The 17895-nt window shown below is 36.4% G+C and overlaps 2 protein-coding genes across 5 annotated transcripts in view; one reads left to right on the top strand and one right to left on the bottom strand.

The window, feature by feature from the left end:
• LOC113898139 (translation initiation factor IF-2-like) overlaps positions 1 to 17895 on the bottom strand; it is a 72958-nt gene that overhangs the window by 35918 nt on the left and 19145 nt on the right. The window lies entirely within an intron of this gene.
• The window catches only part of PLS1 (plastin 1), a 129483-nt gene that overhangs the window by 95547 nt on the left and 16041 nt on the right, over positions 1 to 17895 (top strand). For all 4 annotated transcript variants that reach the window (XM_027544308.1, XM_027544317.1, XM_027544328.1 and 1 more), the window contains 6 exons: positions 802 to 967; positions 1049 to 1191; positions 2552 to 2647; positions 5138 to 5333; positions 10809 to 10887; positions 14326 to 14440. In XM_027544308.1, coding sequence (XP_027400109.1) covers positions 802 to 967; positions 1049 to 1191; positions 2552 to 2647; positions 5138 to 5333; positions 10809 to 10887; positions 14326 to 14440 — 795 coding nt within the window. The remainder of the gene's footprint in view (positions 1 to 801; positions 968 to 1048; positions 1192 to 2551; positions 2648 to 5137; positions 5334 to 10808; positions 10888 to 14325; positions 14441 to 17895) is intronic.

The raw sequence follows: 17895 nt of genomic DNA, 5'->3' as shown, positions 1-17895 counted from the left end.
ATATGTAACTGTATAATATGTCAGAGAATGATAAAGAGTAAAATAAAGAATAATGAGTGCCAGCAAAGAGTGTGGTGATGTGGTGATGCTTGTTATTTCATGTAGAATAATCAGAGAAAGCCATTTTTAGAGCTGGAACAGAGTGAGTGACAGGACACAGTGGGACATAGAGAACATTTGATGGGTTTTAAAGCCAGGGAACATGGTCAGGTTCTCATTTTCCCAAGATCACAGGGTATTTAAAGTACCTAAGTATAGGTGGATTGTAGAAAGTAAGTCTGAGCATGGGTATTAGGAAGGAATTAAGAAACTTGAAGAAAGACAGTTTCCAGGGGTTTTTAGAAGGTGAAATTACACAGCAATTGCTCACAGGCTATAGCAGGCAAGAAGAGCAAGGATTCTGCTCAGGTTGCCTTCTTAGGAAGAAAGAATGAAGGTTGGGCCTATGGACCAAAACAGAAAATAAAGGAAAACGTAGTTTTAACAGAGGATTAGAGGGAGACTAGGGAAGTATGGCCAGAAAATTGCTTCAGTTTTGGACACATTGACTTGGAGGTACTTGTGAAACATCCAGGTGGACATAGCCAAGGGTGTATATTGGTGTAGAGCTTACAGTGGGGGCTGGGCAGAAGTGTGGCCCGGAGATAGGTTTCTGAAAGTCACTGGCATACAGAGGTGATATAAGTACTAACTATGTTGAAAAATCTTAAGTTTTAGCACCGATTGTTTATTTACCGCCACAACTTGTTGACAAGTTTAGAAAGTACTTTCTCACGTTTATTTTTCTTTGTGGCAATTTAGGAAAATTTAAACCTAGCCCTGAATTCTGCCTCAGCCATTGGTTGTACTGTAGTCAACATTGGGGCTCAGGATCTCACAGAAGGAAAACCTCACTTGGTCTTGGGACTTCTCTGGCAGATCATCAAAGTTGGGCTTTTTGCTGATATTGAGATTTCCAGGAATGAAGGTAAGGTCATCAAAAATATTTGCTTCTCATTGACATATATTTACTGTGGGAAGAATTTATATTTCCTTGTTTTCCTCTCAGCTCTGATTGCATTGCTAAAGGAAGGTGAGGATCTAGAAGAGCTAATGAGGCTATCTCCAGAGGAATTACTGCTGCAATGGGTGAACTACCATCTGACCAATGCAGGATGGCCTACCATCAGCAACTTCAGCCACGACATTAAGGTTCATATTTAAATGCTCAGATTTGTGACACTAAAAAAAGAATGTCAAAACACATGTCAAATTTGTTTTGAATGTCAAATGGGGTTTAGAAGTAAATTAGAACTGGAGTTTAATTCTCAAGCACACAGTATAGAAAATGAAATTTTGCATTTCTCCATCTGAGGTGATCCCCCCACTTATAATCACAAAATCTTTTGCAAAAAAAAAAAAAAACTGGTTTGTTGGCTTGTAATAAGAAATACAGCTGGGAAATTCCTTATCGCTCCAGTGGTTAGGACTTGGCACTTTCACTGCTGAGGACCCAGGTTCAATCGCTGATTAGGGAACATAGGTCATGCAAGCCAAGTGGTGTGGCCAAAAAATAAGTAAGTAAATTAGAAAAAAGAAATACAACTGGTTGTAAGAGGAAAGAGATGCTAGCATTAGCAAATTAAAGCATTCTTTTTCATTTTCTGTGATACAAATAGACTAAGTTATAATGAGGATATCAGTCTGTTAGAGTGAGAATTATTATCTGTTTGCTAGACTAGAGGCCCTGGTAGGCATAACCTGTTTCTTACTCTTACTTCCACTTTGCCAATAACCAGTTAAGAGGAAACCAAAGGGGACTCCCTTGGTGGTACAGTGGATAAGAATCTAATTGCCAGTGCAGGGGACATGGGTTTGATCCCTGATCTAGGAAGATCCCACATACTGTGGAGCAACTAAGCCCGTGTGCTGCAACGACTGAGTCCACACTCTGGAGCACATAAGCCACAACTACTGAGCCCATGAGCTGCAACTACTGAAGCCCGTGCTCCTGGAGCCAGTACTCTGAAATAAGAGAAGCCATCACAATAAGGAGCCCAATGCAACAAAGAGTAGCTGCCGCTCACTGCAACTAGAGGAAGCCCGTGCGCAGCAATGAAGGCCCAGTGCAAGCAAAAATGTATTTAATTTATTAAAAAAAAAGGAAACCAAAGTATCTGAGGGCATAGGGAATCAGTAGACAGAAGGAGGTCTTCAGGCTTCTCTCTGAACCAAAGTAACTTGAAACCCCATCCCTCCCCATCACCACCCACCCACTGGAGATGCAGATGCTTAGGAGTGTAAACAAAGGAAAGAGGTGAGGAAGGGCAATGAAAGAGTGTAGTAGACAGTGTTGCTAGAAGCTCTGAGGTGCAAAACACAATTGCTAGAATCTCTGAAGTGTGAAACAATGTAGTGCATTCAGAATCCTGGAGTAACAAGTAAAGGTTGCTAAGTTATTGAATAACTCATTCTGTGAAATGAAGGCAATTTCTTCAATGAGTACTTTTTTCCTAAATCCAGTGGTGATTTTATTCACTTTTAAAATTCTGTTGTGTTTCTTCCCTTAAAGGATTCAAGAGCCTATTTTCATCTGTTGAATCAGATTGCACCTAAAGGTGACCGGGATGATGGACCTGCCATTGCCATTGATCTTACAGGATTTAGTGTGAGTATAATTTTTAACTAAAATTAAAAAAAAAAAAATTTATAAAATACGCACAGCATAAAACTTAACATTTTAACCATTTTTAAGTGAACAGCTCAGCAGCATTAAGTACATTTACATTATGTGCCATCAACACCACCTTTCCTCTCTGGAATTTTTTCCTCATCACATAGTAAAGTCTATAGGCATTAAACAATAACTCTCCTTCCCCCTCTCTCTCAAGCTCCTTGTAACCAGTGTTCAACTTTGTACCTCTATGAATTTGAGTAGTGAGTAGAGTCATAGAATTCAGTTCTCTACAGGGGCATTCCCTGGTAGAGTCCTCAGCCCTTCATTAGACTTTGGCTTTTATGCTTTTCAGAAGCTTTTTTCTGTGCCCTAGGCTCCAAATTTCCATGCTAAGCCATATGGCTGTCATGAGTGAAGAAAGGGATCCTGACATTGAGTATGTGTCGAATCAACTTTATGCCCACCTATATGTCCGTGGCACAGCATCACTGGAACTCACTCGGGTGCTTTTGTAGCTGTGACAGTGTACAAGGAAAGGGAGCAACAAGCTGCTAATGGATTCATAAGCAATCAATTATCATTTCTTCCCATTTATATTTGGCAATACACAAAATAAAAGATGGCAATTCTAGTATTTATGATGTAGAAAGGACTGATGTAAATCCTGGGTCATCTAAAAATTTCCTAGGGAAGTCCATTCTTTTAGCATAAACTGTAAATACCAGGGTTACATCTAAATGTTAAAATCTGATCAGATTACAGTTTGTATAAAAATCTATTAAGTGCTTAAAGTGTAACATCCAAGTTTAGTTTTAAAGGCAATTCGAGTCACCACTAATTTTATTTCACATTATTATAAAATCTAAAAGCAATTATGCACAATTTGCAAATTTGCTTGAGTACAAATATTAGGAACTGAAAAAAACTTACGGAAAGTTTCAAAGTTATTCAAAAGTGAACAGACAGTATACTGAACTACCATGAGTTCATTCCTCAGGTTCAACAGCTATCAATGCATGGTCAGTTTTGTTTCTCCGTTTATTACCTACCTATTTCCTTCATCTTCCATATTATTTTGAAGCAAATTCTAGACATATTATCATTTCATCAATAAGTATTTTAATATGTATTTCTAAAAGATAAAGACACTTTGAAAATATAACCATAGTACCTAAAAAAATAACAGTAGTCTGTAGTATCAAAATGATTAATCAGTGTTGACATTTCCAGTTGCCTCATAAATGTCAGATTTTCTTTTTATCATTTATTTGAATTAAAATCTAAATAAGGTCCATGTATTATGCCTTGTTCATGTCTACTCGAGGTGCTTTTATTGTTGTTTGATAACATTGAATTTATTGCTTTCTCTGATTTCAGTTACATTTTATTTACAACTCTAGTGCATAAAATTAGATAAATCTTAGTCTTTGGTCATGATATACTCTAATCATGGGTCCATGCATGTTTTTGTTTAAATTTATTTTTCTTTGGTAGTTGTTTGTTGTATTGAAATCCAACAAGAATGCTAGGACTTTGACATCAGATTATATAAAGCTGTGTAGTTCTTCCCTGTCCCATCTCTCTGCCTGCCTTTAATGTGATAATCATTGTCTTTATTCTTATGCTCATGTTCTTTTGCTTTTAATACACTTTTTTTTCAACTAAGTGTATTTCTTACAGATTTAAAATTTGCATTTTATTTTTTAACTTCATATAAAGTTTATCATGTTGTACTTAAATTTCTAGTGTTTATTTTGAGTGTATTATATTACTGAGAGTCACTCCTATTGTTGTATGTTCTTATATGACTATTAACACAGTTTCAGTTTTCATCTGCTCTCCTGTTGATAAGCATTGGTTTGTTTCCAAGGTTTTGCATTTGTGAAAAGTGTGTTCCTTCTGATTTTAGTATTTTTTTACATGTATCCCAACGTGTTTTTCACTGAGAAAAGAATACACTGGAAATACCAGAGTAGATATCTTTTTATTAGTACCATTTGTAAGTAAGTCTCTTGGCCAGAAGGCACTCTAATATATGGCCCTGAACAAGTTACCTATAATTCAGCCAGTAGCAGCTTACTTGGAGAAGGAAATGGCAACCCACTCCAGTGTTCTTGCCTAGAGAATCCCACGGACGGAGAAGCCTGGTAGGCTGCAGTCCATGGGGTCGCACAGAATCTGACACGACTGAAGCAACTTGGCAGCAGCTTACTGATAGGATATTTGAGAGTTTTGTTGAGTACTTTAGCTTTGAGGATGAAATATTCTTCTGGTTCCAGCAAGAAACCTCAGAGACTTGTTCTTACTGATTTAAAAGAAATGGGGAAGTTAATTTGGAATTGCTGTGCATCCTGACCTCCTTTTGAGCCATCCATTGATTCATTTCCAGAAAAGTAATTGCTTATAAATACGTATATGAATAAGAAATTATGCTAATCAAAAGTTTAATCTTGACCACTTTTGTTTTATTTCATTGTTTAGGAGAAAAATGACTTGAAGCGTGCTGAATTCATGCTTCAGGAAGCAGACAAACTGGGCTGCAGACAGTTTGTTACTCCTGCAGATGTGGTTTCAGGCAATCCTAAACTTAACCTGGCTTTTGTAGCTAATCTGTTTAACACGTACCCAGGCCTCCACAAGCCTGATAATAATGACATCGATGTGAATTTATTGGAAGGTATGCTCTTTCTGTCTCTAACTGATTCACTGTGTATCTTTTTATGACATCGTCCTACTTCACTGTCGGAGGTAGGGGATTGCGGAGGGAGATGTAGCTGACTGTGTGCTGGCATGTGCGTGCATTAAGAAGTTAAAGAAAATTGTTGTTCATTTGGGTTAAAAGCAAATGCTGAGGTAAATCGTACTTGTCTGTCATTTCTCCATAAGAGTTTAGTGAAAACCATCATACGTTTAAAATAGTCTCTTAAATGACTACATAATTCCACCACCAATATGTACAATGAAATATAGCTATTGAAAAAATAATTATTTGTAACTTTTTCCTCCTTTGAAAGCTTCAGTTTGACTCCAGTATTGTTCTCTTTTTTCTGTTTTTAGTTCACTTGAAAAAATTGACAATATTCATTACTTGTCTTGTGTGTGGGCTGTTGTTTTCTGTCTCATAATTTATAATACTTTCCTATTTTGCTTCATGAAATGCAGATTTGACCCCTCCTAATGTAGGTACTGTATTTAGTACTTTTCTATACTCTATAAATATATTCATTCTGAATGTGCTTTTTATCAGTACTATTTGTTCTTTCTATCTGGGTTGATATTTTTTGCATTGTTCATGTTGTGTTTTGGGGTTTTTTTTAATCTGCCTTAATATGCCTAAAGAATGAAGGATGACAAGCAAGAAACAAATGAAACTTAATTAGAACAGCAGGGCAAGACTTGATTAATAAACTCTATCTAATTTGCCTTCTATAATTATGGGATAGTGGAGTTGTAAACACATTAGGGATCAGTTTTGACAACTGGATGTCATGATTTGATGGAAAGCCTTTATCCCTCTGCTGTGAATAAGCACACTTATCTTTTATCTCAAGAATCTCTGAAAGGATTGATTTAGGATCTATAACACATATCATTTTGTATTGCTGAGCTATGTTACTTACATTTACTAAATGTCATTGACACTTACAGTATATGAATCATCATAATGACAAAAACATGCTCAATGTCTCATTCTTTCTCATCTGTTCCAGTCTCTCTCTCCTTTTCCTCTCATCCTCACAACTACTCACATGTATACCAAGACCCACATTCGTACTAGAACCAAAAGTAAAAATAGTGGCAGCAGTGGCGGTTAGCAGAGGTTAGGGACTACTCAGACAGTAGCCTTGATAGTTGCCTTTGGAGAAGCTGGTTCTGAGGCGAGGATTCTTCCTGGTGGGGAGAACCTGAACTTCAGTGTTCACTGTCTCACATCACCCATCTTACTCCCTCTTCGTCTGTGAGACAGAGTGAGAAATTAGCCCTATCATCTTTTTCTCTTTGACTACCACGACCAGAGTTCCAATGTCCTGGTCACTTTATAATGACAGATTTTTGATTAACGAAAGAAGCTTCAGATTTAACAAATACATTGTTGGAGGACTATGATTTTACCTCACTCTTTCTGAGATTCAGTAAAATAAAGATTGTGTTCTCTACATAGACATGTAACTGAGAGGTAAGATAGATTAAAAAATGTTGATTTCTCAGCAGAGAAATTGAGGGTGAGGGGTTAGAACTTTTAAAAAAACTAAAAAGGGAGATGGCTGTGTTTTTTTTATCAGTCTGGAAAATTTCAAAATTCCTCTCTGCCTTATAGTAGAAGGCATTGTTTAGAGTGGCATATTAAAAATGACCTGCTTTTTATAGTCACTGAATTCTTGCTAGATATCTTTTCCAACTTGCTCGTTCTCCTATTTGTCACGTTTGAATTCTTTTGCTGGTGTTCAGCATGCTTTTGGGATTTTTCAGTGTGAACAGGATTGCTAAATATTTCCATTAGTATTTATTTATATAAAAAATACTGTGGGAAATATTTATCAGTCATCTTTATTTAGAACATATGTATGTCCTGATACATCTGCCAAAAATGAATTTGACGTCGACTATCACTGGAATTTTTTCTTCTGTACATTAGTTTTTGTAGATCCTTATGAAATTTGAAGCTTGACCTTATCACCTTCATATTCATGTATTAGTATGTCCTCATTGGCAAAGAATTTTATCTGTATGGAACTAAAGCAAAGTAAAGGCCCAATTAAATAATAAATCTTCATATTAAATTGAGCCAAATATGGGGCTACCGATACAGAGACCATCTCAAAATTTATTTGTGGTAATAGAAAATACATAGACCATGGAATTAGACTTTGTCTAAATCATGATACCCCCAGTTTAATAACTGAGCACTTTTATGAGCCTTGGTTTTCTCATATATAAAACCAGACTTAATAGTAATACTTATTTTGAAGAGTTCCAGAGCAAGTTAAAGTGACCTTTCATTAATGAACAAATTTTGTGTGCTCTCTAATGGTCGGGAAGAGGAAAACAATACACCACTTTAGCACATGTAGTGAATGTTCAATATATTTTCCTTCCTTTCCTCTTAGTAGCCTACTTTTGTTATTTTCTCTAAACTTTTATCAATTGCAATGTCAGTTTAGTCCTAAAAATGAAGAGAATGTCTTATAATTCTTTCTCTCTTTTCTATCAGCCTTTAAGAGTTTACGCCCAAGATTGCTTTAGTTGTCTGAACTCCAGACAACACTTCCGGTCTGGAATACATATGTTTTTGTAATGCTTTACCATGACTCCTCCGCGAATGCACAGTGCTTCTGGCCTTGAGCATTTATTTACCAAGACAACTTGAAATGGTAGTGGATAAATAAATGCTCACTTTTAAAATCTCTTTTACTTTCCAGGTATCAAAAGTTAAAATAATGATACAATTAGTTTAGAGCAATAGGAAGAAACAGAAAACACTGGTCTATAATAGTTATAGAAGTCAATGAAAATGCAAGTTTAGTGTCTTGTCTCATCAGGTCCAGCAGAAACTGGATATTATTTTAGTAAAATTTAAACTGTTGTTACACTATTGGTGTTTGAAACCTTAAAACATAATTGGGATTTTCCTAGATGAAAATAATGTAAAAATTCTCTAATTACTAGAAAAAATTTATACATATAACAAAATACCAGAATGTAATAGAGAAATAACTAAAAGATAAATTCAAGTCACATGCATCAAGCTGCTAATCATAGTATGGTTACATTTATGTCACTTTCAGGAAAGTTGAAATATTTAATTTGCACCTAGTTCAGTTCAGTTGCTCAGTCGTGTCTGACTCTTTGCGACCCTATGGACTGCAGCACGCCAGGCTTCCCCGTCCATCACCAACTCCCGAAGCTTGCTCAAACACATGTCCGTCGAGTCGGTGATGCCATCCAACCTTTACATCCTCTGTTGTCCCCTTCTCCTCCTGCCTTCAATCTTTCCCAGCCAACAGGGACTTTTCCAGTGAGTATCAGGTGGCCAAAGTACTGGAGCTTCAGCTTCAGCATCAGTCCTTCCAATGAATTTTCAGGACTGAATTCCTTTAGGATTGACTGGTAGGAAGTCCTTACAGTCCAAGGGACTCACAGGAGTCTTCTCTAACACCACCGTTCAAAAGCATCAAGTCATCAGTACTCAGCTTTCTTTATGGACTGACTCTCGCTTCCATTTATGCACCTTTTAATAACTCCCAAAACAAGGCAAGCATGAGTTCTAGGAGTAGTTTAACTTTGTTCTTTTTAAAAAGATTCTCATATCAGTTATGTATTATAAAATGACTGTGGCAGATACAACAGATGGATCCTTTTTGCAGACCTTTTATATAGACCAGAGGAGACAAAATTTCAGCAAGAAATTATGCTATGCTATGCTAAGTCACTTCAGTCGTGTGCGACTCTGTGTGACCCCATAGACAGCAGCCCACCAGGCTCCCCCGTCCCTGGGATTCTCCAGGCAAGAACACTGGAGTGGGTTGCCATTTCCTTCTCCAATACATGAAAGTGAAAAGTGAAAGTGAAGTCGCTCAGGCGTGTCCGACTCTCAGCAACCCCATGGACTGCAGCCTACCAGGCTCCTCCGTCCATGGGATTTTCCAGGCAAGAGTACTGGAGTGGGGTGCCATTGCCTTCTCCGAGCAAGAAATTATATGGCTATATAATTGAATAGAGAAGAATTAAAGCAGATTATGGGAAAGGCTTTAGATAATGGTATTGAAAACCACATGAAAATGCAAGGGACAGTCAACACAAAAACCAGAATCTTTTAAATTTTACAAGATTTGGATTTCTGTTCTGGGTGTGTAGGTTTACTCTATGTGTGACACTCAGTCTGAAGAAGACTGCAAGGATGACGCGATAGGAATGGGCCCCTGGTGCTCAGATGGTCAAATGTGATAGATTATCCTGGGGATCCCCCACAAGCCAAAGTTCAGATGGTGACCTGGACTTGTCCACGTCTTGGAAGTGATGAGACGTATAAACGTTTCCATTTTCAAGAGTCTAGTGATGAGAGGTAGGCAAGGCTATTCCATTGTCCCCTAACTTAGCTGAAAAACAAACAATAATATTTCTAGATGGCCCCTTAGGACAATCTGCAATGCTGGCGATTCCTAAAAGGTAGATATGGCAAAAGAGCCCCCATCTCTCTCTGTCCATACCAGAGCCCACATTCCCCTTATGGATGGGGTAAGCGCTGCTATGAAGGGGAAGCTCAAGGACCATACGTAATCTCAGGTTTAATAATACTGCCTCCAGGAGTTACTTCTTGAGGTGATCTTTGAGGTCTAGTGACTTACTATACTATGATGAACTGTGTCTTTTCGCACTCTGTATAGGGGCTATGTCCCTTATGTGTTTTCTGTAGGGACAATCTAAAATAACCCAGGAAGCCTATAAAATAGTTATAGCCCCTCATTGCTTGTTTTTATATTACCTCTAATCCCCTCTCCTCTTCATTGCTGTTTGGTGTGATGAAAATGTAGGTTTGTGTGCTCAGACACTTTCCTGTGTAAAGCCATACTCTGTACAGATTTAGAGATACCACACTGGGAAAGGTAGAGCTTTTCTATTTCTGTTTAAAGTGCTAATGTTACCCTAAAAGGTTGTTTTATTAATTTTGCACCAGTCCCCTTTGCATGAAGTCATAACTACAGATAGGACCACATAGGTTTACCTGTTACTTTTCTGAACACAGAAACTAATGGCTCAGTAATTTACAAACACCAAGTAAGGGACTCTAGATGAAGACATTTAGAAAGCAAATGGAGACTTTCTAGACAGGGGGAAAGGGAGCTTTGGTGGAAAGAGATTTTTTTTTTCTTCCCTAAAAAGATTGTCCTGGAGAAGGAAATGGCAACTTACTCTAGTATTCTTGCCTGGGAAATCCCATGGACACAGGAGCCTGGTGGGCTACAGTCCATGGGGTTGCAAAGAGTCAGACATGAATTAGTGACTGAACAACAAACAAAAAGATTGTTGTATCATAGGAACCATGGCATACAAAATATGTATGACCAGTTTGTGCCTGCCAGAATGGTTTAATATGCAATTCTTGATTCCTTTTTTGTCCTGAATCATCAGTGTCAACTTGTGTCTACTTTAGGAGAGAGCAAGGAAGAGAGGACATTTCGGAATTGGATGAATTCCTTGGGAGTCAACCCATATATTAATCATTTGTACAGGTAAATATTTTATGTGTTTTAGCTTTCTGGGCCAGAGTCCAACTTCTCTAGTTTCAAACTGTAGGTGTGTTTACATGAGAATATTTTGTAAAAATCTCAAAAATTTTAGCCAACATTTAGAGTTTCAGAATCCTGAGGATTGGCAATACAGTGGATTTTAATAGAAAAGTATTATTTGAAAAGATAATATTATGATGTTATTGTTATAATTTTTGATGATATAAATAATTTAGTAAAGATAATTCATCTTTTTTATAATTGCTAATCAGGAAAATAATAAATTATTTCAAGTTTAACAGATTAGAAGAACAGTAATATTAATTGCTCTTATTTTATCAGTGTTCATCATTATAATTCACATTCTATTTATTTTTGCCCCAAACTTTAATTATCCTATAATTTGTTCTGAATACTTTTTTCTAATTTGTAGAAATAACTTCGTTTCCCTTCATACTTGTTGTTTTATTCTTTTTTGTTTAAAAATGACAACACATTATTAACATTGATAGAATTAAGAAAATATTTTACTGAACCATTTCTTGTGCTCACCAGTAGTGCAAATAAGGTGTCTTTCTAGGTGTAGATGAGAGGAAACCATCCTTCTCCATTACAAGATCTACCTGAGCATGCCTAAAAATGCAAAAGAACTCAGCTCCAGCTAATTGTATATTTTTCTAATTAACTAAACCTATTAATAATTGACACACCAAGGAAACTTCTTAATGAACAATAACTGCTTTTATTTAAATATGAACTGAAGATTAATACCACAAAAGACCATGTTCACTGGATCAGATTTATGGTATAGTTATTTCTTGGTGTATATTCAAAATAGTCTTTAAAATCAGTATTGCCTGGTTGTGGTAACTAGCTTTGATGTGATAGACTTAAATTTCATAAAGTCTTTAATAGGAGTGTGTGAATTCCAACTGGATGACAAAAGACATATGTCTTTTAGACTGGAACTTCTCAGAGTAGTGGTGCAGTAAAGAACTCTAATACTGGAGGTAAAGAGGGATGCTAATTAAGCTTATTCTTCTAAAGGGATAGCAGTTTAATAAGACTGCAAACTCTGTTGCCTTCTTTATCTTTCTAAGTGTGATATCTCACTAAAAATCCTTGATTCAAAACCCTCAGGTGAAATATTACTTTTCTGAACCCACTAAATATTGCCACAATTAAAAGGCAGAAAATACATAATTCAGAGATTCTCAATTTTTCTCTTGTGATATACTTGTTACTTGAGGTAAATATATAATATGATACTGCTTTATCATTACTTTTGTACTTATAATAAATATAGAAATTTTCTTCTCAAAAAAAAAAGGTTAGATCTTTATGGACTCATTTGAAAGAATGTCTACAATATATAACTGAGAGAACATAATGATATAATAGGACTACTATAATCTCATTTTTATTTTAAAGTTGAGTATATACATATACGTATTTGAATTTTTAAAAAATCTAGAGGGATTAAAACCAAACTGTATACAACCTAGAGAGGAGGGTTAAGGTAGTGAGGAGACTTAGTTTTAATGTTAGTAATTTAAATATGGTTTTGGAGGGTTTTTCTTTGTTTTACAATAAACATGTATTTTCTTTTAAATTAATAAGGACATTTAAAACTAGGAGATTAGAATTTATTGAGACTTCATGGTAGCTTCATAAATGTCAGGAATACTAGAGTTCTCTGTGGTTGACAGTGGAGAATAATTGGCTAAATTTTTTAGCTAAAGATGATTATTTTTATTTAGTTCCTAAACTGCTAGCACAGGGTTTCCAGGTATAGGTAATTTTTGGAGGGGTAAGGGAAGTTCAGAAAATTCTCAAAAATCACCATCAAGATATAGAAAAACAAGAACCAGAGGTTTAGTTGGCACCAGAACTGTATGTCCATAAATTTGTGTCTGGGTCATATTCCTAAACCAACCCCTAAGTGATTAGCTCCCCACCCGTAGTATACCAAACCCAACCTAAACCAAAGCAAAAGAATCATTTAGATTGTTTTTAACTGAAAATTCTCTCCTTTCAAGTTATTAAATATATTTTAAGAATTACCAGCCCTAGAATTTTCTATGACAGGTTGGTTCTAGAACACATCTGGAAACCGTTTCAACTCTCTGGGCCTCAGTTTCCCTATTTGCAAAACATGAGTATTAATACCATACTACATAGAAATAAGAATGAATTCCTTTAAAGTAAAAAAACAAAAACATTCATGAAATGAGATTTCAGAACCTATACAACTACTTCAGTGATTTACTTTTCATACAGCTTTCCCCATGTGCTGATAGATGACTTAGCTCTTGTTTACCTTCATCAAAAGAAGACGCTTCTTTTAAGACAGGAGGACTTTCTCTCTCCTTCACTCAGTGCAGGGCGCAGCCCCCTGCATGGCCATATGGTGTGTGCTCAGAGATGCAAAGTAACTTTAATATGAACCTTAGCAAAACAGAGCTCAATGAACAAGCTGTTGAGGGAGAAAACTCATGTAATTCAGCATGGAGCTAGCAATTTAAAAATCAGTCACTGTTGCTTTATGTCCTTACCATACAGAATTGAAAACAGATTCAATAGATGTACTCTGGGTGCCTCAGGAGAACATGTTTTTCTGAATCCCAAGTAGTAGTATTTTTACTTCAGTAACTCCTACTTTCTCCTAAATTCCTTCCTCTTAACCCTCACTGTTTGACATGAACAGCTTCCTACTGAGTAGCTATTGTGATTTTTAAAGTTTAAAAAATCATAATACATAAGTAATAGATGAACTCATTCTCATGGTACAAGCTTCAGGAAGTATGTAAGTATGTAGAACAACAACAAAAAAAAACCATGATAATCCCATCTTACCATCCCATGTTCCTTTTTTTCCTGCCCAGAGGTAATGGCTATGAATAGAGGTATTTAAATACTACTAACTCTGAATATATTTTTAATCTTTTAGATTAAAAGATTAAAATGCATAAATGTAATTAAAATACATTTAATAATATCTTAAATAGAAATATTTAAAAATAATATTTTAAATACTTAAATATATGCCTCTTGCTTTTTTAAACTTAGTGTGTTGTATAAAGCTTTCATATTAGAACATAGGGATCTACCTTGTTCCATCTTATAATGGTCCAGGAGTCCAGGGTGAGGTTAACTTACTCAACAGCCCCTACTGTCAGGCATTTAAATTGTCTCTAAATTTATAAATACCATGGGAGTGAATATCCTTGTACATATATCTTTGTACACGTTTATGAAAAAAATTTGGACAGATTCCTAGATTACAAGTTCTGGGTCAAATGATCTATTCTGCCTGCCATTCTTTAAGCATTCAGTAGTCCTGTTGTATTTTTGTAGACAAAGCCCATCTCCAGTGTGCTTAGTAAAACCAGATCATACCGACATTTCCTCCTCCTTCATTTTCTTTTTCTCTTGTCTTAGTGACCTTGCAGATGCATTAGTCATCTTTCAGCTCTACGAAATGATCCGTGTGCCAGTTGACTGGAGCCATGTGAACAAACCTCCTTATCCTGCTCTTGGAGGGAACATGAAGAAGGTGAATGAAATAATGCCCGTGGATCTGTTGTTATTGTTCTCATATAAAACAGAGGACTTAAGAGTTTCATAAAGCTTAGTAAATGTAATCTGTCCCCACAGATTCATCCCAAATCATGTTATGCTTATTATCCTTAATACAGGTGAGCTTTTGTGTTTGGAAAGATGAAACTAGTCCTCCAAGTCAGACACTTTGTATAACTACAACTTTAACAAGTTGTTGAATTTAAGACGGAGAAGGCAATGGCACCCCACTCCAGTACTCTTGCCTGGAAAATCCCATGGACGGAGGAGTATGGGGTTGCTGAGGGTCGGACAGGACTGAGCGACTTCACTTTCACTTTTTACTTTCATGCATTGGAGAAGGAAATGGCAACCCACTCCAGTTTTCTTGCCTGGAGAATCCCAGGGATGGGGGAGCCTGGTGGGCTGCCGTCTATGGGGTCCCACAGAGTCAGACACGACTGAAGTGACTCAGCAGCAGCAGCAGCAGCAGAATTTAATATTCTTGGAGATGCATCATCCATGAATTCCTATTTTATAATTGCCAAAACTTGCCAGATATTTACTGGTTATTTGTTAATATTTTCAGTAGATATTAATTGATTACCTACAACCTGAATATACTGTACAATGCAGGATATAAAATAGAGCAAGTCATGGAGTTGGTCCTCAGGAAATCCTAAAGAAATTAGATAAGATATGTGTGTGTGCATGCTAAGTGGCTTCAGTTGTGTCCAACTCTTTGTGACCTCATGGACTGTAGCCTGCCAGGCTCCTCTGTCCATGGGATTCTCCAGGCAAGAATACTGCTGTGGTTTGCCCTGCCCTCCTCCAGGGGACCTTCCTGACCCCAGGATCGAATTCGCATCTCTCTCTTACATCTCCTGCACTGGCAAGCAGGTTCTTTACCACTAGTGCCACCTGTGAAGCTCAAGATATGTGTGCAAATAACTATGATACAATGCAATGTGGGCAAAAGTGAGTATTATGAGTTCTAAGGAAGCCTTTGACAGATCACAACAAACTGGAAAATTCTTGAAGAGATGGGAATACCAGACCACCTGACCTGCCTCCTGAGAAATCTGTATGCAGGTCAAGAAGCAACAGTTAGAACTGGATATGGAACAACAAACTGGTTCCAAATCGGGAAAGGAGTACATCAAGTCTGTATATTGTCATCCTGCTTCTTTAACTTATATGCACAGTACATAATGAGAAATGCTGGTCTGGATGAAGCACAAGCTGGAATCAAGATTTCAGGGAGAAATATCAATAACCTCAAATATGCAGATGACACCAACCTTATGGCAGAAAGTGAAGAGGAACTCAAAAGCCTCTTGATAAAAGTGAAAGAGGAGAGTTAAAAAAGTTGGCTTAAAGCTCAACATTCAGAAAACGAAGATCATGGCATCTGGTCCCATCACTTTATGGGAAATAGATGGGGAAACAGTGGAAACAGTGGCAGACTTTATTTTTTGGGGCTCCAAAATCACTGCAGATGGTGACTGCAGCCATGATATTAAAAGACGCTTACTCCTTGGAAGGAAAGTTATGACCAACCTAGATAGCATATTAAAAAGCAGAGACATTACTTTGCCAACAAAGGTTCGTCTAGTCAAGGCTATGGTTTTTCCAGTGGTCATGTATGGATGTGACAGTTGGACTGTGAAGAAAGCTGAGCGCCGAAGAACTGATGCTTTTGAACTGTGGTGTTGGAGAAGACTCTTGAGAGTCCCTTGGACTGCAAGGAGATCCAACCAGTCCATCCTAAAGGAGATCAGTCCTGGGTGTTCACTGGAAGGACTGATGCTAAAACTGAAACTCCAGTACTTTGGCCACCTCATGTGAAGAGTTGACTCATTGGAAAAGACTCTGATGCTGCGAGGGATTGGTAGCAGGAGATGAGATGGCTGGATGGCATCACTGACTTGATGGACGTGAGTCTGAGTGAACTCCGGGAGTTGGTGATGGACAGGGAGGCCTAGCGTGCTGCGATTCATGGGGTAACAAAGAGTCGGACATGACTGAGCGACTGAACTGAACTGAACTGTGAAGTTAGCCTGCAGTATCATGAGTTAGAAATTATCTCTAGTGAAATATAATCAATAGAACTATAACCATATTCCTGGATAGAAATCTAAATATTATAAAGACATTCAAATTCTTACAAATTGACTTACAGGTGGGAAATAATTCTAGTTAAAATTACAATAAATCTCCTTATGCATATGTGGGCATGTGTGTATATTGGGGGATGGGATTATAAAAGTGATTTTAAAGTTCAACAGGAATAAGAAACAAAAAATAAATAAATAAATAAAAAGGAATAAGAAACAGGCCCCAATCATCAAGAACATTTTCTAGGAATGTTGAGGGAGAAGCTGTTAGCAAACATAAAAATCTTATGATAAAGCTAAAGTAATTGAAATAGTTTAATATGCATACAAAAATCAAATGGATTACAGTAGCCTAAAAACCTATCCTAAAATATAAGAACTTAATATATAACAAATTGCTTACTGAATCCAGTAGGGAGAGAAAGGATTATCCAAAATATGATGCCGGAACAAGTGAGTAAATATTTTGTAGGGAAAAAAAGTACTTTTCACCATAAATCATCCACCCAAAAAAATCCAGTGGAATATAAGTGAAGACTTAAAGGCTTAAATGTAATAAATAAAACTTTAAGAAAATGGAAGTGAATTATAATTTACTCTTACAATGATAAATTACAAATAAATTATTGATATAGTAGATTACATACAAATTTAAAACTTCTTATGCAAAAATAAACACCAGAAACAAAACTTAAAAGTAAATAAAAATAATAAACTATGAAACATATTTGCAACAGAACAATAAATGGTTAATATCCTTAACATAAAAGTAGTTTATACAAATCAATTACGAAAATTGTAATAGCAAAATGGGAGAGTAAACAATATGTGTGAACAATTCACAGAAAAATAAATAATGATAGATAATATACACATGAAAAAATATTCACCCACAGTAAAGAAATGCAATTTAAGATGAGAAACAATTGGGAATTCCCTGGTGGTCCAATGGTTAGGGCCTGCTATGGCCTGAGTTCTATCCCTGGTTGGGAACTAAGATCCCACACGCAGCATGGTGTAACCAAAGAAAATAAAACGAAAGAAATGGATTGTACTACATCCAGTGTTAGAGGGAGTGTTCATCTGTATAAACTCTCTAAAACAGTTTGGTAATATATATCAATAATCTTCCAAAAGTCCTTTTAATTGACCTATAATTTCACTTATTATCTATCATTATTATTTATCTTTTTTTATATGTAATAATGTGTATATGTCAATCCCAATCTCCCAATTTATCCCTCCTCCCCTTACCCCTGGCAAAACTATATTTGTTTTGTACATCTGTGACTATTTCTGTTTTGTAGATAAGTTCATTTGTACTCTTTTTTTTAGA

The sequence above is a fragment of the Bos indicus x Bos taurus genome, chromosome 1 (assembly GCF_003369695.1).
Source record: "Bos indicus x Bos taurus breed Angus x Brahman F1 hybrid chromosome 1, Bos_hybrid_MaternalHap_v2.0, whole genome shotgun sequence".
In the NCBI taxonomy this organism is placed as follows: domain Eukaryota; kingdom Metazoa; phylum Chordata; class Mammalia; order Artiodactyla; family Bovidae; genus Bos; species Bos indicus x Bos taurus.
This window is presented reverse-complemented; position numbering and strand designations above follow the sequence as displayed.